The sequence below is a fragment of the Notothenia rossii genome (genome assembly GCF_949606895.1).
Source record: "Notothenia rossii genome assembly, chromosome: 1".
NCBI classification, from domain to species: domain Eukaryota; kingdom Metazoa; phylum Chordata; class Actinopteri; order Perciformes; family Nototheniidae; genus Notothenia; species Notothenia rossii.
Window position 1 is genome coordinate 23,142,150 of NC_136912.1, and position 20,814 is coordinate 23,162,963.

The window sequence follows — 20,814 nt, forward strand, 5'->3', positions numbered from 1 at the left end:
CTTCGTTTGATGGAGTTTTTCAACCTAATTCGGTGCAATGCATGGTGACACTGATTATCTTCAACTACAGAGAAAAGTGGTTTGGTATTTACTTTTCTTGAATGTCACGCTGTTTAAATAAAAAGATTTCTACGAATAAACTGGAACTAACTGACATTGAAGTAATTAGTCACGCACTCAACCTTCCATTAGACATAGTAATTTGCAGGAAACCTTCCACAATGAATGGTTCTAATTTTCTAGAAAATCATGAAAAACTTTTGACGAATGCACCAACAAAACGTCTAACAATGTGTAAGACCATAATGTATAACTGGTATTATTGCATGCACTCTGTACTGTCTGCCTTTGAATTTGTGTTAATTCAGCGCTATTATGTTTAGATGTACCTTTGTTTCGTTACTACATAAATGCCTAAACAGGAGGACCTTTAATGCTAATTTGGCATTAACTTCCCAAGATAAATGAGGGTGCAGAAGCCCCCCCGCAGGGAGAGACTGCCTGCATGCTGGTGAGTGATTCACCACAACCTTTACAAGGACAAATCTTTGAGTCTGACCTTCTGTTTTTTGAAGGTATTTCTGCATACTGGCACTTTATCATTACTGGCTAGTTAAGACAAGTATCCTTAGTAATTCTTCAATCGTTCATGCTTGGGACTCACTATTAGATACAGATATGATTTTACAGGTGTCATAAAAAATAGTTGCTCAAAAACAACATGCCTATGATTTACAAAGAATTCAGGTTGCTATAATAATAATAATAATAATAATAATAATACATTTCAGTAATATGGCACACTTTAAAAACAACGTAATCTCAAGTTGCTTCACAATGCTATGAGGAGAAAATAAAATAAAAATAAAAAGTGATCTAAGGAGCGCATTGAATACAATATGGTAATATAAAAAAGGTGAAGAGCATAAAAGGTTAGAATAAAGGGCTATCTATTTGCATTGCATGGCAGCTTTATTCTTGCAACAACATACAAAATATGAAGAAATATATTGGCTTCAAGTGATGCAGATTGATGAACCAAACTAATTGTGTTTCACATCCCGCCTCATAGACATCACATTAACACTCAGCTTGTGACTATTGTTTCTGTAGATAATTGCACATGTCCTCTAAACTAAATACTGTTTTACAGCACCACTCTTCATTGTTAAAACAGATATTCAGTATTTCATATTTGTATTCTCAATTATCCCATTGTATTTATGTTACATCACTGGTGCAGTTGTTTTGTGATTAGTTTAGAACCAAACATGCAAAGAAACACACCTTGGCATCAAACCTGATTCTGATTAAATGCAAATGTAAGCCTGACAAATATTCTGCGTAGGGGTTGAGTTATGAAGATCAGTTTCAAGCCAAGAACGTTACAGACACTTTGCATGTTTTCTTATAGGTAAAATTAGATGAACGAATGGCATTGTTCTGCCTGTTACTCTTGCTAAACAGAACACTTTAGGCACTCTCTAATTGCAATAACACACTGATTATTACCATAAATCGGTTGACATTAACATTTTCTTATAAGGACAAGAGTCAGTGTTAATGTTATAGTAATGCGTTCACCATGAGTCCAAAGAAATTATATATTAAAATAGAAAAACAGCAGTTTTTCTCTGGCCATTAAAGATCTGTGATGGAAGGACACACAGTCCTGTGATAATAAACACATTTGAGCTACTCTTATTTAAGACTTTTCCTTTCATGTTACTTTCTACTGCTTATATTTCAAAGGGAAACATCATTACATTTATTTGAGAGCCTAGATTAATTTACACATCGAGAGGTTTGCATGCAAAAAGCTTAATAAATGTGTTTTTAATACATAAATGACAATGAAGAAGAAGAAGATATACTTTATTCATCCCTTACAGGGAAATGTCTTTCCCCACTCTGTTGTGTTTACACACATTACACACACAGGCAGGATATACATGCAGAAACACAGAGGATATACATGCACACACACAACTGCATGCAGATAGGAGAAGTGGCAGAGCAGAGAGGCTGCCAGGTACCCGGCACCAAGGGAGCAGTTTTGAGGTTAGGTGCCTTGCTCAAGGGCACCTCGGCAGTGGCCTTGGAGGTGAACTGGCACCTCTCCAGCTACCAGCTCACTCCATATGATGTTTTTTGGTCCAATCGGGACGTGAACCAGCGACCCTTTGGTGCCAAGACCCTACAGACTGAGCCACTCAATGTATTGTTTCTATAAGATTTTTTTGTAAATGTGTCACTTAAGACACCTAGGAATGTTTGGATTGGCGTTCATCACCATTTTCAATGTTCCTTCAAACAAAACAATTGAATTGATTAAAGGAGGAAATGCAGATTATTCTACAAGTGGGGTTGAATGAATTTATCCATAGTCTGTGTGTCACCTCCAGCTCTGCATTCTACAGTTTCTTGAGTTACCAACACAGGAGCAAACAATGTGATGCTGTGGACGGGGACCACAGCAGCGCATTTACCTCAACACTTCTGAACTATTCCTTTAACATTTCAAGCAGCTTGTTTCTTAGTAACCTCAGTTCAGGTAAGGATTTGTGCAGGAAAAAAATGATTTTTCTCTGAAAACTCTTATTTTTAATTAAATCCCATAATTAAGTGTAATTCCAACAATGTGAGCATTCATTGACACAAATAATATAACCTTCATAATCATGTGTGAAAGCCTAAGTGCATCAGTGAGTTGTGTAGTCGCATCGTATGCTGTGCAACATCATGCTCAAGAACATTATTGGACTAAAAAGGAGACATTCAAAAAGGGCATTTCAATCATCAAGGAGAACGCTACAAATTAGAGGCCAAAAACTGAAAATGGTAGAGGTGCCTGTCAAAGAAACCTTGAGCAGGAATAGTTTTAGAATTTTGCCATTCAGAAAGTGTTTGGTTCCAAAGGAAAAATACTAAGCTATATTCAAAAATAAATCCATCCAACATAATTACTCACCTTGAACTCCTTGGATCTTGGCATTGAAAAAGCTACAATGTTAAAAATAAGTGCACTCAGCATTTAATGATGTGCCAAACATAAGGTCTAGTCAATTACCCGACACAACTTTACAATTCTGCTAACAGAGACAGGTCTGGACTCATGGTTCAGAATATATGAGGGGAACAGGTAAGCATTTGCTTTTGAGGTCAAGTGTACATAGACAGTATTACAACATTAAAAAAGACATTTATTTATTTATTACGATGCTTTACCAAAAACATGAATGAACATGGGAAAGCATGTTTACATCAATATATACTCATATGACACCTTTCATGTATTAAAAACATCAAGTAATGTGGGTACAACTGTGAAAACTCTCATGAATCTTGTGTACATTTAGCTAACAATGTGAGGGTTTAAATATCTGCCCCCGTGTTTTATTTCATTCATGAGAGCGGTGCCACATTGACGCAGTCTTCCACCATCTCAAACAGGACGTGGTGTGGGCTGGTACGTTGGGATATCTCCCTAGCCGTCTCCCCGCTGCCGCTGCGGAGCTCCGGCCTCAGGTGTAGCTGAGATAGCAGGAGCTCCAACGTGTTGGGGGAGTCTGTCATGAGGGAGGTGGTGTCGGAGGCGGCCAGGTGGAGCGCGGTGAGCCCCCCGTTGGTCTGGGCGTTCAGTTCGGCTCCATGTTTCAGGAGAAAACTTGCCACTTTGACGCGGCTCCAGCGGCAGGCGCTATGGAGGGGCGTCCAGCCGTCGTGGGTGCGAGGGTTCACCTTTGACCCCGCGGCGATTAAAGCAGAGACAGCGTCAACATGGCCGCTGTACGCTGCTCGGTGCAGCGGAGTGTATCCATCCTCATCACAGCTGTGCACCACCAACGGATCAGCAGTTACCACCCTTCGGATTGTGGAAACCTGTGAGAAAATGCAGAAACAGAGGTTTTTAGGAAACCGCAAATTGCTTCGAATAGTCTCATGAAAGAACTATTCCCTTAAAGTTCACCTATTATGCAAAATCCACGTTTCCACGTCTTTTATACATAAACATGAGTCCCCTCTGTGTAAAGAGATTCTGAAAGTTTTCAGGAAAAAATATTTGCTCACTTTTTGTCCTAATCCCTTTATATAAAAACCTGTCAGAAAATGAGCTGATCAGATTTTGGCCACTTTATGATGTCATAACGATGTTTTGGCTTGTGTAACCATTAGCCAATCACCAACCAAGGTAACCCCCCCCACCTTATCACCTGAATCTCCTTCTAGAGCACCATTGTGTTTTTTTTTTAACCAAATATGTTTTAGAGGGGCGTGGGGAGTGGCTCCTTATTTTCATCTAAAGTAACAGACAGAGAATCAGCACTTTTTTTTTTCAGACTTTTTTTTATTGGGTTTTCAGACAGAAGTGCTAGTGGAGCAAGCTCAGGTACTGCGGAGCGCATAAAGCTTAGCAGACTCTTCACGCTAACGAAGGATCACTTCTTCTTCAGGGCAGGGAAGGCTACGCAGTAAGCAGTCTACTGTCCCGCAGATGCTGCCTCTCTGTCGGAAAAAAGATTGGGGGACGAACGCACTAACCACTCCGCCAACGCCACAGTCACCCCCGCCGTGCGGGCCGGACGAGAATGTCTGGCGGGCCGGATGTGGCCCGCGGGCCGCCAGTTGATGGTCACTGTCCTACAGTGTCAAACCCTACCGGGCGCGTTTCAGAAGCGGAGCGTCTTGCCTGCCGGCCCGCCGTTTTTGTTGATTTGGGCATATTTCCTGGACAGGCTACTTTGTACAGACAAAGTTAATAATAATTGTAATATTCCAGTTATAAACGACATGAATCAAAGAGGTGTTGCTGTATTTTAGTGGTAAAAAAATGCATTCATCATCATAATTATTCTATATATAATTTACACAGTGCCTGTAAACCGGAGGAGAACGCTGGCATTTCTCCTACTAGAAAGACTACGGAGGGATAGGGTCTGTAAGTTAGTTTATTTTGGGGATTGACTGGATGCTCTGACCGGTCCACTTCCTGCCCGGCGCTATGCAACGCCTCGAAAATAGACCAGCCGCCTATTTTTAGCGGAGCCCAGCGCCGAGACGCTTCTGGGACGCTTCTAGCCGTAACGCGGCGCGTCTGGTGGAATAGCACCTATTGACTAGAGTGGCCGTAACGTGGCCGTGACACAAATATATCTCTAATCCAGTCCCAGGGCCGGCCCTAGACTTTTGGGGGCCCTAAGCGAGCTTTGGCTTGGGCCCCCCCTCACTCTAGCGCGTTCTCACTACACACAACACGGAACCAAATTTTGTCTTATGATGTTAGCATAAGCACACATATTGTATAAATAAGCATGTAAACACCGTGGACCTAACCTCCTCTAGGGGGGGTCCTCACCTCCTCTAGGGGGGTCCGGGGGCATGATCCTCCGGGATTTTTTTCTTTTAAATATTGATGTTGAAAGCATCAATCTGGTGCACTTTGAGAGAAAAATTAAGAGATCTATGGATACATCTCTCAACACCCATAGGAAACAGAACTGTAAACTGATTTTTCTTTATGGATATTTTACAAATCACTTAAACTGTATTCTTGTTTTGTCATATAGTATTTCATAACTGTTTTTCATTTATTCTCTCTGGCTGTCCATCTCATAATGTTCACATAGAAAATAGCTTTCAATAGGAATATCATTCAGAAGAATTATAATTTCTTGCAAAAATCTGTCACAAAAAGAGGTTGCACATTTAAATTCGGGTGTTGTTATGGTAACGTCAGTGGCCAAACAGCCACATTCACTGCTGCAAATACGTTCAAACATGCTGTCGACATGTAAAGCAGTGGCATGCCACCATTTCAGCTGACTTTTTCTCAGAAATACTGTCACATAACATCCATATATTTCAGTGCTAGGTTGATGCTTAGCTAAGCCAACTGTGAAACACTTTAACTGACAGGACTCCGGATCAACTGTGTACTGTAAGGTAGCTTCTAGCTTCATGTCGAACAGTAAGTCAACATTTCCCAGAGAGCTTTCTTTGAAATCACTAGGTAACGCTAAAAAACATTACATTTAGATTATATGACAAAGTGTTTATTTAATATATCTGGCTAGCTATAGCTACTTGCTAACGGTTTAGCTTACCCCCACGATTCAATGTAACGTCAAAGTAGCTGTAATTTATGCTTTGCTTACATGTTCGCATAACTTGGAAGTTTACTGACATTTACATACCTTGTTTACCTGGCTCAAGTGGTGGCTCTGGGGTTATTGTGTGAGCCACCACTTGAGAATTGTCGTATGTTTTAAGAAAATATTTAGATATGTCCATCTTCAAAAACTCTGAGTCCGACTGACAGTTTATTTTAAACATTGTCACAGCTCACAGGATAGGTACCTGTCAGCCAATAAGACAGATGTTTATTTCCATTTAACTCTGGTTGGTCTGGTGTCTTGCCTCTATTGCATTCACTGAACCCGGGAAATTACAATCCTGCAGTCCTCTCTTGTGTCATGATGAGGTTCAGGTAAAGCACGGTTAATGTATTATATTATTGACTCAATAATGACTTTGAGAGTAGGCAATCTAGGCATATTAACACAATTAATTACACATGCTTATCACGGCGACGGTGTACTGAGATTTATTTATTTTTTAAATAAACTTTTTTTTTTTTTTGCTAGGGGGCCCCTTAGTGGCTGCGGGGCCCTAAGCGGCCGCTTATGTCGCTTAATGGGTTGGGCCAGCTCTGTCCAGTCCTGATGGGCAGGTGAAGCTGGGGATTTCAACTTGAGTAGAATCAAGTGTCTAGCTAAGAAGGTAACAAAAGCTACAAAGTTCTTCTTTTAATTTGGCATTGCAGGCCTAATGATGACTCCAAATAGGGCAATGATTGCAGAAGGCTTGACAGAGACAGAGATAACCTGTGATATTGTAATGAATATTTCAGACCAAAAGTTATGCAGAGAGGGGGGAGTCCAAAACATATGGATGTAGGTAGCTGGAGATTGACGGCATCTATTGCAGACAGGATCAACACGTCATATATTTTGGATAATGACCTTAGTTAAGTGATAGCGGTGAAGAACCTTACACTGAAGCAATCAATGCAGAGATGGAGGACGAGTGAAACCGTCTCAGACACTCATTCCAAACATCTTCTTCAATTTCAAATTGTAAATCACCCTCCCATTGCATTTTAATAGTGTGCAGTGAGACAGGGTTTAGAGAGTGGATGAGACCATACAAAACAGAGATATTGCCTTTCATAGTTGGTAGTGGAGTCAAAAAGCGGCCGATAATAGCAGCTGCTGGTAGGTAAAATTAGCAAAGACATTTATTTTCTTTTTTATCCTAATACAGTCCATTTGGAACATAATGAATTTTGAGTAAACGAGGTTATGGCAGATTTGGTCCCCCCCAAAGTGAAGCTTTCTTTAAAGTCCATGTAATGTCCAAAATAAACGTTATTCTGTGTTAATAAATCGCTTCATCACTTTCCACTTTTTCATTTGACATATCAACATCAATGATTCTTTCCATAAATACCCCCCAAATAACATGAAATGTGTGCCACTTTCCCGTGTTATTCCGCTCCGGTAGCAAAAAGCTAGCCAGCCATTAACCCAGCTGTGTGACGTCACACGTGGCAAACACCAGCCTCGTCTGGATTGTTTGTTTTGTATCCTTCCGCTATTTTCGCTCAACATGTGTGTAACCGGACCTCGCTAAACTTTTTTTATCCAACAATTCATGATGGTGAAGCGATGTGTAGTTCAGTTTTGTGGTAATTCAAGCCTGTCAGGTCACAGTGTACACGAATTTCCGAAAAACACGACCGTTAGACGTCAGTGGATCCGTTTTGTCCAGACCAAAAGAGCGAACTTTCATCCGCCGCACGAGACATCACAAGCTGTGATATGTGGTAGCCATTTCACCCCAGACAGTTTTGAAGGAGCTTTGATGGTGGAATTAGGCTACAAGACAAAAAAAACGCTTAAGTTAGATGCTGTACCCACCATAAACCCTGAAAGACCGGCCGAAACTCCAAAAGCATCAGGCACAAAGAGAGCCAGATCTGCTGCATGTTCGTCGGCAACGACTGCCAGCAATGTTGACAGTTTCTTCACTTCGTCAGGCAAAAAAACGAAAACAAGTGAAATATGCCCACATCCTAGAAGGGCTGTTTCCAAATTAGAGGTGGCAAGGGTATGTGTTATTTCATTTATATCAAATTAATATGTTTTGTTTTGTTTTAGACTGAAAACGAATGTAGATCTATGAGAGTTTGGTGTGCTGTATTTGTGGGGCCTATGATAAAAGTGTGATTTAAGTTATTCAACCCATTTCTGGGGAAACATACATAAATAGTAAGAATTTGAGTTGTTAAGATGTGTGCCTAAATAAAATAGAATTAGCTTGTGTGCATATGTCTGTCTCATTAAAAGCTAAACGTTTTGAGACCAACATGATTGCTGCAGGATCCATCCCTGAAATTGTTAGGTATTTTTAACTGTTTGTTTTTGTTTCCAGTTGCTGACAGAACAGGATCATGTCTCGAGCGACTCAGATGTTTATATGGAATCTAATTTGCCAGAAGATCCTGCTGCAGCTTCGGTGACTGAAAGCACATTGCCACATAGATCTGAGGCAAGCACACAGTGCTCAACTCGAACAAGACCTTACTATAGAAGCAAAGGTACAGAAGAAAACAGTTACAAAATATAGATTGGTGAATTGTTGTTATCATATGTCTCAGTATCACTTTTGACATTCCATGTGTTGGACAATGTTATGGTTACTATCATTTCCAATTTACAGGGACCTCAACAGATCCAGTTATCATGGTTGATGCATGTACACAGTATGAAGAGCAAGAAAGTGCATCTACACCAACAGTGTCAACACCAAAGAAAGGTTGTGCTACACTTGTATTCGACGCTGATCAGACACCCATCAAAGATGACTCTGACTCTGACTACAAGCCTTCGGAGCTGTCGATTGATGAGGCATTACAGGAAAAAGAGGAGGAGATATGTGAAGAAGATAGGTTAGCTGTGTGTGAACATACCATAGTTTAGTTAGAAGGTAATGAAAATTAATATAAACAGATTTACATTAATGTACTTGTAACAAAACACATCATTGATAAAGTTTTTTTGCTTCCAGACAAAGGCAAGAAGAACTTTTGCACAAATGCCCCAGGAAATATGCACAAGACAAGAAGTATTTCGTCTTTGAGGCCAATTTGTTGGAGCTGTTCCAGTATTGCCCAATTTGTGCTGGATCAAGTTCTAGCGAGGTTGTTAACAACATTGGCAGTTTAGTGCAGATCAGGCAGAAATGTGGAAACTGTAAATACACAAGAGTATGGAACAGCCAGCCATTTCTCAATCAACTTCCTGTTGGAAATCTGATCATGTCGGCATCAATTTTGTTGTCAGGAAGTCTACCCTCCAAGACTCTAGGGGTGTTTGACATCATGAAAGTTTGCAGGATTAGCCGCAATACCTACCATCGTCATCAATCATCCTACATCATCCCATCCATAGTCAACGCCTGGCAAACAGAACAAACGAGTCTTGTGGAGAGACTCAAAGGCATGGAAGGTGGCATACATCTGACAGGGGATGGTCGTTGTGACAGCCCTGGCCACTCGGCCAAATATGGAGGCTACACGGTGATCGAACAAAGGATCAACAAAGTGCTGGATACCCAACTAGTCCAGGTAAATAGTTAGTGAATTAAGTACATGTAGTAATATTCTTGTACATGGTACAGTACAATTTACCACACTTCTAACTTAATACTAATGAATGCAAGGTATGAAACCACCATACAAATACAGTATAGAACAATGATGACATATTACCAATGTTGTTTATGTCGTTATTCAGAGCAATGAGGTAACCAGCAGCAATGCTTGTGAGCTCGAGGGCTTGAAGAGGTGTCTGACACTCCTGACCGAGACGCATGAGCTGGATGTCGCATCTATGGTAACTGACAGGCACAAATCTATTGCAAAGTACCTGAGAGAAGAGACTCCGCACAACCCCCGCACAGCAGAGCTGAAACATCACTTCGATGCATGGCATATAGCGAAAGGTGTGAATTTGTGTGCTCATTATGGAAGTAGAACTGAATTTATTAGATTATTGTACATTTGTGTTGTATTATATATGCTTCTTTGCTACATGTACAGTATGTTGGTAATTAATTGAATCTTTTAATTATAGGACTTGGTAAAAAGATCGATGCCCTCGCCAAAAAGAAGGGTTGTGAAGATGTTGGTTTGTGGAAGAAATCGATCATTCACCATATGTACTATGTCGCAGGGACAGTTCCAGAAGGGCAGGCTGACTTGTTAGGGGAAAAGTGGAAGTCTGTTGCTAACCATGTGCAAGACATACATGAGCATGATACCGAGATATACCCCATGTGTGACCATGCCCATTTACTAGGTGACAACAGAAATAAACAATGGCTTAAACCAGGTACATGAAAAATGTTTTTGCACATACTGGAATAATTTAAAGGCAAAATTAATTTAGTTGCCAAATCAGAAAGCCACCTACCCAGGCAGCAGTCCTGGTGTTAATCTCTTTCCCTAAAAATGTAAACTATTTATTGCAGGATCTAAGCCAGCTGAGCTGCTGAATGACATCTTAACCAATCCCCATGTACTTAAGGACATCAAGAAGATCTCGAGTACATACCAAACATCATCTCTGGAAGCATTCCATAGTTTAATCATTCGCTTTGCACCGAAGCATACAGGATTCATGTGGCTCTGTCAGCTTGCTAGGTAACTAATGATAATCTGGTACTAAATGGATTTCTTTTAATTGTGTTTTAGGGATACTTTGATTCTATATTTTCTGTAATTGTTCAGTCTACATAAGAAATAATCGTTTTAAATATTTATTTCAGGTACTACTTGGCAGCACTACACTCGAGAGGGCCAAGAGCGTTTCACAATCCGTTTCCCAAAGTTCAAAAAGGGTCAACATTCAGTACGCAAGGAAAAGACAACAGCTACATATAGTAAGTTTAGATAGGGGACAGATTTTAATATACCAAATTACCAATACAGTAACACATGAGCATTCCGACCCTGCTAAACTATTCTATTATTTTTAGAGTACACAACAAACATTCTTGAAGATCTTCTGCAAGCCTATTCTGACTCGCCACAGGACTTGAGAGAGTCCATCCAAGAAGTCCGTGACCAAGAACCACAACCTTTGGCCTCAGAGATGGACCACCCCGATAAAGATGAGGCAGTGCGTCAGCACAGGTCTCGGTTCATTAACCAGTAACAGTGTTTACTAGACTATCTTTAATCATTGCTTTGAAATAAGATTCCTGCTTTCTTTTGTGGTGTGGTTCTTATCTTGTGTAAACAGTTCCTTTTAATTTTGTAAAAAAACGTTTCTTGTATCTATGGGTGATACTTCATAATAGTGTACTTCAAATAAAATTGACAATATCTCTATGCTTATATACTGTATTAACATAATACCTGGCAGACTGTCAAACTGGTTATTGAATCCTCTGGTGATCAGCCATCAATATTATACATTTTTCTTTTGTTGTGATTGTTTCTACTCACTCATATCACTGATATTATTGCCTAATACATTACATTCTGCTGTTTATGTCTGTGCTTGTTGGTGGGGTGTCGGGACCTACATTTCGTGCAATGCACTTCTACTGAACCAGTAGGCACAGTGTTCCAACATCCAGGTTCTACTTTCTTCTGGTTGATCAGATTAGCATTAAATATATTACTATCATTAGTAGAGAAGCTGAATTAAAGCCCTAAGAATTTAAAAATACTTTTGAGCTGTGAATGTTTCCTGATTGCTATAAACATTGATCATGGGTGCTGGAAGATTGTGCACAAAACTCGGGTCAGAATTAAGGTACTACAGGTGTTATGCCAGCTTGAGCTAAATGTCACCAGAGTACAGTGAACTTGCCTAGTGACTGAAATATATAAAAGTTGAAGTGAAATAAGTAAGGCCAAAAATCAATTACGTCTGAATATCTTTATTATTTTTACCACTTTTAATTATTTGTGGGCTCGCACATATACCAAAATAGACTTATGTACACTGCAATAAAGATCAAATGTTACAGGTGAAAAATTAACAAAAGAACCCTTTTTTATTTATCAAACAGTAAATAAGTACAATCTTACAAACTTGTGATTTGGAAAATGTTATATTTACATGTTTCTTTGGAAAAATAATATTGTAAATGATGTACTTTGTAAATTATTTACATCATGCAAAACCATTTTAACCGGTTCAGCTGCATGACTTATGTCAAATTACAGATTTGGCCATTGAAATCCCTGATAGCGGCCTCCCGGTTCAGGTAAGTCTTCCGTATCTCGGTTACAGCACATGCAGGCAGTGGGACTCTGATTTTTGGGCCGAGTACACCCCAGCACCAACGTACAAACTGTCGATAAGCTGTATATCGATACTTCCTAATGAAAAACAAGTATACAGATTATAAATATATTTGGAGAAAAATAAAATGTTATGTAGTACTATTATGTAGCAATGGTTACAAATTGGCTTATAACATGATATTTGTATTTTACTTGTACAAAATAAATATGAGGTTGTACATGACTGCTTGACAGAATCATAGACCTCTTATATATTTCCTCACATGTGTAGTTGTTTCTTTTCCCAAGCATACATTGAACTTGCATACACAGAAAAAATAAAAGCCAAGCTGTTTTTGACTGCTTGAAAGAGTTTAATGGTATCTTTAAAAGTGTACCATATCTGTAGCGACTAAAAGTATTATATGAAAGCAAAGCTGCAATAGGCAGTTGGGTCAATCAATATTTACTTACTGGTGTAGTGGGCCATCAACTGTTCTGTGTTGTTGTTTGTACTGAAGATACGCTATTTTCAGTGTCCAAACACTGAGACAGCCTTCTCTAAAGCCTGGGTGGCTAATAATGCACCTTGGTTTCTCGTCGGTGTCTTCTGTCTGGTCAGTAGGTTGCAAACTGTCTATTTGTTCCATCACCTGCCAGATCTCTCTGCAGCATACGCATTCATCTGCAGTGGGCATGCTTTCACAGCATTGACATGTACACCTGAATATTGTACATAACATTAAAAAAAAACTATATCTGACGGACGTGTGAGGAACAGATGACAAATTAAGATCGACATTTAGTGCAGGTCAAATTAAATAAAACAGAATTTACCATTCAGTATTGCCGACTCGAGTCTCGCCGGCTGCGGAATCCGCTTCTCTTTCACAAGTTTCTGCCTCGTTGTTCGATTGCCGGGCAGGAGGCTCGTACTGATAAGGCAAGATGCCTTGAAGTGAAAGGCTAGCTGGTTCACTCTCTACTTCTGTAACTGAATCCAGATAACCCACCGAATCTGAGCTTGAATGATCGCTGTCGCTGTCGCAAGTTGTCGCGTTGCTTGCCATTTGGACTGATTTGATAAAATGTCAATGTTTGCCACGTGTGACGTCACCGCTCGTTCGGGAGTGATCGGGGGCGTACTCGGCAAACTTCGGAACCAACATCGGTTTTTAACGTATATGTCATTTAATTATGACCAAACTTTAAACATTTTTATTTATTTTTATTCTGGTGATATCTAAACTACATGTTAAAAAACACCTGTGTTAGATGCATTACATGGCCTTTAAATATCCACAGGGTGCTTATTGTTCCTCATGGACCTTGAGAGGTTTCAGGGTTCATTAAATGTGTTCGCTCTATGTTAACCACTCTCGTCATGCCATGTATTTCCTTTGCAGAGGACAGTACACTGTATACTAATATGTTCTATTTCTGGCTTCTTATTTTTTCCTTAGATGTTTTCAAAATGTGCACACTCTTGTGCAGATGTACAGAATGTATCATCAACAGATGTAGTACAGAACTTGCTGTGCATGCTTTTGTTAGAAACCATACATTTTTTTTTGCAATTTTGTCATTAGAGTGCAAGAATTATTAACAGCAAATTATTTTTTGAAGGTCTGGGGGAGCGAAATTCAAAATTAAGAAAATATCTTAAAAAACAGGTATCTAAACCTCAGCTGAAAGAGCGTGCAAAAGGATATTTAAAGTTAAATCAACCAATTTAATGTGTTCATAACTTTCACAAATTCTCTTACAAAATACAAATGGAAAGGTGAACCAGGAAAAGCTAAACTCAGCTCACAGCTGCAGTCAGGACCACTTATTTTAATTACTTTTTACCACCTGGATCTTTCTACAAAAATCATTTTTCAATCAAAGCCGTAATCCACTCTCTGCTTCCAGCTGATTTATATGATCATATCCAACTAGGGTTTGGAGAATTGTTCAGACAAAAAAAACATTGCAAAGTGCTGCCTGGTTTTAAAGGCTGATCACCCCAAATAAATGTCCTTCTCAGACCTGCAGACTCTTCTAGCTGATCTGTTATATACCATAACCCACTCAGTCATTACATCCACATAACGCCTGACCTACAGATGATTATTAATCAAATATCTCATTGTGTAAATATGAAGTGAAATCCCCAGTGGTCAATCCTACAGTATCTAAGCAATATTGATAGAGGTTTTGATCAAAAATATCTTCATATGAGTTTCTTTTCCCATTGCTCCATCCATTTTGAAAGTGTCACATTGGGCTTTGAGAATTTTAGAGGTTTATCATCCAGCACTACATGGATGATTTACAAATAATTATCTAATAAGCACAAAATAAGACACAAGAAAGTGTTTGCTTTTGAATTCTTTGAAAACACTAATAAATGTTATCTTTTGGCAGAAATCTGTCTCTTTAGCAACATTATTTAAATAATCAGCCAACAAGAAATACTTGACTGTGAAAGGCCTACTTAGAAAACCGCCCGTCTCACACAAATACATGTATTAGACTCCAATTGCTTTTCATTAACATAATAAAGGGAAGCAGGCACACAAACAACAACATACTCAGTGTATTAAATAATGACATGTGGCGCACACACTGTGTCTTTGCTCAGAACAGTTTAGAGAAAGCTAGTTAGGTTGAGTGAGGGAGGTGTGAGGATACAGACTGCATTTTCACACAAAATGCTGACAAGATACAAATCTGTCAGGCTTGAATGTTTATATGGTATAAACTTTGAGACAATATCCGAGCTTTCGCCACTTTTTATGTTAGTTTTCATTTTGAATCTCTTAAATTACTTTATCAATGTGATTTCTCAGATATTTTATCCACTGGATGAGATTCAAACGGAGGTCCCGGTTATTTATCACAAATTTCCAGGAAATGTACATTAATAACGATATATTTATTGATATTAAGATATAGATATTTCAGTGAAAGTGGAAATAATGTAAAAAGCCCTGAGCAGGAGGCTGAACAAATGTATCCATTATCTTTCACATCATAATGTTAACTGTAATTTCTTTGAGACCTTTTGAGTTCCCTTGGCCCTTTGAAAGAAAACTGCTATGCTACTAACAGATGAGGGGCCTAATTGCTATAATTACTTACTCTTCTTAAGTGATCATTTACTGCATTCACTGTGAGATTGACCTGCCTGACTCCCGAATAAATATTCTTTCTCAATTAAATTCAACTCCAGTCACTTATTTCCTGACACAGCAGCTCAGTGTTTCCGCACAGTCAGAAGTTATTGAGTTTAAACAGCATCAGTCGTGACTGAGACCTCTCTGTGTTTCCATGTGTTCCAAAGTTTAACATTTAACTTTCACAAAAGAACAATCATTAAGAGATGTCACATCTAGGTTGAATTTTTATAAAAATAATTAGCATTACAACCAGGCAGTTGTTTGCCTCTGCTAAAGACTTAAGTTCCAAAAATGACATCGCTTCATCATTTTTTCTATTTGTAGTTTGTCTAAAATTGTCATATTTAGCATATCAATACTTAGATTTATGGCCAAAAATGGGTTTTGTAAGTTCACAGTCACCTTTAAATCCAATTTACAGAAATAAACAAACTAGAAGTCTAAAGCCCTTAGGCTTCTTATTGGGCTTAAACTATGATTTTTGAGGATGGTGAGCCTTCCGAAATGTCTTTGTATAAGTCACGAAGAAGTAATATTAAAGCAAGTGAATCTGAACTATTAGGAAATGAAATACTAAATGTTTTACACAGGCACGCACGCGAATGAGAACCAAGGGTTGATCCCGTCACATTTATCTTATGCCCAGTTTAACCCATGTTTACCACAAGAGAGAGTCACAACGGGGTGAAGTCTAAGTTCTTAGAGTCAAGCCAGGACAAAACATGACTTACGCGATTGTTTTCTGCAGCCCACAGAATGAGCACCTTTGGTAGGTGTTTGAGACTTTCTTCTTTTTCTAGATACCACTCCTCACTGTTGTACCTCTCCTCTTCATCCACCTCGTCCTCCTCGTCCTTGCTTTCGGTCCACAGGCTGCTGGCTCCTCGGGGGATCAGATGTCCATGTGTGTTCAGAAGCTCAAGCTGGTTGAAATCTTCAGGAAACTCCATCACTTGTTTTTTTTTTTTTCAGAGAAACCAAGACATTAAAAATCAGGCAGATATACTGAGTGAACAACTAACTAAGATGAAATTAAAATTAGAATTGCAGAATGAAAAAGTGAACAAACATCTCTGTTAAGTTTTTTGCTTAAAATACCAAACAGTTCACCCATTGTAGCCATGCCTCATACTGCTTGTCACTACCCGACCTGCAGCCCTGCAGTGCGCATGTGCGAGATGGTCCGCCATATTGGAGAACTCCATACGGCAACTCTAATAGCTAGAATATTGAACCAAATCTGACTCCATAGCTAAAAAGTGAACCAGCTTCGTAGGACCAGAAATCCCTGAAGTTAGCTTGCTAAACGAAAATCCTGATTCGTAGTATAGGCCCCAGGCTAGCCGTTCAGCAAAAGGAAAAAAAACGTGAAGTTAGCTCGCTAAGCGAAAATCCTGCTTTGTAGTACAGGCCTCTTTTGTCAGGGTTGGGGAAAAATAGGACCCAAATGCGTATTGAAGAGGGAAGCAGGCTTCAAAATGAAACAAAAAGCGAGCTTTATTTACGAAAGCTGAAAAAACAAGAATCCATGAACAGGTACTGTAGCACGAGGTAGCATCCAAACAAAAGGTGACTGTGACCAACATGAAGGGAGACATGAACGACAAACAATGAACCAACACCGAACACAGGAAGAGACAAGACTAAATACAGGGAGGGGTAATCACAAGACGAGAAACAGCCGGGTAGGGAAGGAGAAACACAAGGGCAACAGGTGAACACAATCAGACAATCAGAGACACCAGGGAAACTAACGACAGGGAGGAAGACAAGACACAGGGAGAACATAATTGCAAAATAAAACCATGACAAGACAGACCAAACTAAAACCGTCATATAAAACTAAGATCGTGACATCTGTACTACGAAGCAGGATTTTCGCTTAGCGAGCTAACTTCAGGGAAAACTCTGGATTTCCGGTCCTACGATGCTGGTTCACTTCTTAGCGGGCTAGATCTCCACGGTAACTTATGCTGACAACAATCTGCCAAAACATAAGTAACCGGATCAAAGTAACATTATGTACAGTCCGCGGCACTGTGAGTGCAGACGTCGATGTGTCCCATTATCATTCATATTGCGTGATATCACATCATAATGTATCATCTATTTCCTTATCTGAGTCAGCTTCTTGAGCTGTATCTGGCCGTGCAACACTTACAGTGTCACATACTGTATGCAGAAGTATTATTTTAAGCAACACATTAAGTAAAATGTAATTAAAGTCAGATCCACTAGTGTCTTAGACGGGGCAGCAGTGATATCATAAAACTGTTAATGAACGCATTCAAACACTTTTATCCTGGATAAAGTGTTTAAGTCATGGATCTTTAAAGTGTAACGTCTTCATATTTTTCTAATATTATAGTTGACTTTTCATTCAGGAATTATGACGCGCTGCACTGTCAGTACGCAGCTTGTCCATGTTTGTGATTGGTCGATCGCTCCAAATACCACCCCTTTTATGTGAACGCCATATATATATATATATATATATCTCTCTACCTAACTAGATAGAGAGGCGAAGTCCAGCCCATCTACTTCCGACCCATGGGACCTTAAAAAATAGGCTTGTTTGAGACGAGCTGCGGCTCGCCTCGAAAGTAGACGAGAATAGCCGATCGCAGCCGGGGGAGGTCTCAAAAAGCTTGCCTGAAGTCGGAAAGCTCTGAGGGGGCGACGTAAAACCATAACTGACACAAAACAACAACAAACTTTTGCCGAGCCAATTGGAGAGTTTCATCACCAGCACGTGGTAAAAACCACCAATGAGCGCTCAGCTCGAGATACCAGCGAGTCGTTTCCCATCAAGCATTTCGCTTCCGCAGCCCGTGGAGAGGAGGCTTGTTTGAGACAAGCGAGACATGCGCAGATCTGCGCAATTTCGATCAACGTCTTGCTAGTGCGTTGCATGATGGTTAGTCATTTTGTCCGACTTGCTCTGGAGGCTCGCCTACATGAGACATTGAAATCTCGCGGGACAAAGACGCCCGCAGCCTTGAGAGCGAGGCGCGGCGAGGCGGCGCAGTTCCTCTCCACGGGCTGCGGAAGCGAAATGCTTGATGGGAGACAACTCGCTGGTATCTCCAGCTGAGCGCTCATTGGTGGTTTTTACCCCGTGCTGGTGATGAAACTCTCCAATTGGCTCGGCAAAAGTTTGTTGTTGTTTTGTGTCAGTTTTACGTCGCCCCCTCCATTAACATTTTTCATAATTGTTCCACAATGTTTATCATCATGAAATTAATATCTATATATGTTATACTATACTTGCACTGCTTACCGTTTTCATACTTTATATATCTTAGCATATTCATGCACACTGTTCATACTGTTCACAGGCTGCTGTGCATATTCATACCCCTCACTGTTTATTCATCATTCAATTCATTCTATATTTTATTCTGTAGATTGTGTACATCACTTTTCACTTTACTGCTTGTTGCACTCCTGGTTGGAAGCTAAACTGCATTTCGTTGTCTCAGTACCTGTAATATGTGCAATAACAATAAAGTTGAATCTAATCTTGAACAGGAACAAATGTATTTACTTAGTACATATCTGACATTAAAGATTAAACACATGTGTGCATTCTTTATAAATGCAAACCGAGTCAAGCCGACTCCGGAGGTGGCGGTATGCACCTTAAAGTTGTTTGCAATCCGCCAAAAAACCGAGAGAAGAAGAAGAAGAAGGCGAAGAAGTAGAAGAAGAAGAAGAAGCCGACTCGGGCGAGCTTTTTGAGACATCCCCCGGCTGCGATCGGCTATTCTGGTCTACTTTCGAGGCGAGCCGCAACGCGTCTCAAACGTCTCAAACAAGCCTACTGACTAACCATCATGCAACGCACTAGCAAGACGTTGATCGAAATTGCACAGGTCTGCGCAGGTCTCGCTTGTCTCAAACAGGCCTATTATCTATTGAAGTCAATGGGGAGAGAAAGGTTATCTTTCGAACCCGTTTGAATTGTGCCACGAATTACACATATGATGTTTGTCAATCTTAAAAAATTATTTCCAAGTCAAAAAAGTCACAGTTTGTCGCAAAACTGTTGAAATGTAAGACTATGACAAATACGCAACTAGAGAGACTACAAATCCCAGAATTCCGGTCCCACATGCGGGCTCTTACGGAACCGACTAACTCCCCTTTTGTGTATGTACAGCTCTCAACATGCCCAGACTTGTAGTGGTTTTCACCCCGTTTAATACTTTTTGCCTCATTCTGAAAGAAAGAAGTGAAATGTGCCAACGTGACGGCCGTTTTGGTGTGTGGTGCGAGACGGGAGATGTAGTTCATTGTGCGGTTTCACACAAAAGTGTTACTTCACAGTTTTTACTACACATTTTTATTTTTGGGAAAATTATCTTTTAAATTGACAAACATCATATGTGTAATTCGTGGCACAATTCAAACGGGATCGAACGATAATCTTTCTCTCTCCATTGAATTCAATACATATTTTTTCCGAAATAAGGTCCCATGGAGGTCCCCCGGAAAGGGAGGGACTTCGCCTCTCCAAAAGGTACGGCTGGTTTGAGCGATCCACTTGGTAACCCGCGTCGTAGGACAGTTTAGCGAGAGCGCGTTTGTTTTGGATTAGGTCAACCGGCTAACTCAACTAGATTCGTAGTCAAGCCTCTGGCCTCCGGACAAGTATCAACACAGACTCAGCGTTACATTAAATGAATAGAGCCTCCTTTACGGCATTTACGTAAACACACACAACTCTACCATTAATATGTGTTGTTGTGCTCGAAGTTAAAAGACAGACCTGTGCAGTTTACGTCTCCTTTTACGTTATCATTAGCTTACGGACAACCGTTACACGTAAGGCGTGAAGTAACGTTTCTCTTGTCGAAACAGCAACAGTTCTCACACAGTGGAGAGAAAACAACTATTTAACAAACACAAACTGATTCCGTTTAATTCTCACCTTCTTTTCGGTTCAAAACAAACCTTCTTCTTCTGCAATTCCGGCAGACTGGAGGCCTTGTGGACCATTGCTGCCTCTCACAGGTCGGAGTGAATATACCTCCATTGGTGCAGTCATGTTGCAGAGAATTCATGACTGCTCACAGATGGATGTATTCTCGGTTGGATTAGCAGAGATGGAAGAAGTACTCAAATCATGTTGTATTTAAGTAGAAGTACCAGAATGTAGGAATACTCTGTTACAAGTAAAAATCATTCGGTCAGAATGTTACTTATGTAAAAGTACAACTATTGGCATCAACATAGGCTTAAAGGAACAAAAGTAAAAGTACTCATTATGCAGATTGGCCCATTTCA

General features: G+C 39.9%; 2 protein-coding genes across 3 annotated transcripts; one reads left to right on the forward strand and one right to left on the reverse strand.

The window, feature by feature from the left end:
- Nucleotides 1-3,182: 3,182 nt before the first annotated feature.
- On the reverse strand, nt 3,183-20,592 carry ankrd49 (ankyrin repeat domain 49). Of its 2 annotated transcripts, none has more exons than XM_079647405.1 (3): nt 20,459-20,592; nt 16,257-16,477; nt 3,183-3,882 (listed from the first exon to the last, which is right to left on the reverse strand). In XM_079647405.1, exons 1-3 carry the CDS (start codon nt 20,589-20,591, stop codon nt 3,406-3,408), a joined length of 831 nt encoding a protein of 276 aa, XP_079503531.1. In that variant the 5' UTR covers nt 20,592; the 3' UTR covers nt 3,183-3,405. The 2 variants fall into 2 exon arrangements, with proteins under 2 accessions (XP_079503531.1, XP_079503532.1); XM_079647406.1 differs by lacking the exon at nt 20,459-20,592 and adding an exon at nt 20,297-20,443.
- On the forward strand, nt 7,891-13,398 carry LOC307017692 (uncharacterized protein). Its single transcript, XM_079647393.1, has 9 exons — nt 7,891-8,169; nt 8,494-8,659; nt 8,782-9,010; nt 9,130-9,688; nt 9,858-10,065; nt 10,197-10,454; nt 10,594-10,765; nt 10,891-11,004; nt 11,101-13,398. Coding segments are annotated over exons 1-9 (1,953 nt in total). The 5' UTR covers nt 7,891-7,923; the 3' UTR covers nt 11,102-13,398.
- Nucleotides 20,593-20,814: the final 222 nt, after the last annotated feature.

What these genes read in the sequence shown, in the direction of transcription:
- LOC307017692 (XM_079647393.1), top strand. Translation starts at nt 7,924, where the DNA reads ATGGTGGAATTAGGCTACAAGACAAAAAAAACGCTTAAGTTAGATGCT. An exon ending in GAGATATGTGAAGAAGATAG is followed by an intron (nt 9,011 to 9,129) that starts GTTAGCTGTGTG and finishes TTTTGCTTCCAG; the next exon opens with ACAAAGGCAAGAAGAACTTT. An exon ending in TGCATGGCATATAGCGAAAG is followed by an intron (nt 10,066 to 10,196) that starts GTGTGAATTTGT and finishes TTTTAATTATAG; the next exon opens with GACTTGGTAAAAAGATCGAT.
- ankrd49 (XM_079647405.1), bottom strand. Translation starts at nt 20,591, where the DNA reads ATGAATTCTCTGCAACATGACTGCACCAATGGAGGTATATTCACTCCG. An exon ending in TGTTTTGAACCGAAAAGAAG is followed by an intron (nt 16,478 to 20,458) that starts GTGAGAATTAAA and finishes AAAAAAAACAAG; the next exon opens with TGATGGAGTTTCCTGAAGAT. An exon ending in GGGCTGCAGAAAACAATCGC is followed by an intron (nt 3,883 to 16,256) that starts GTAAGTCATGTT and finishes ATTTTCTCACAG; the next exon opens with GTTTCCACAATCCGAAGGGT.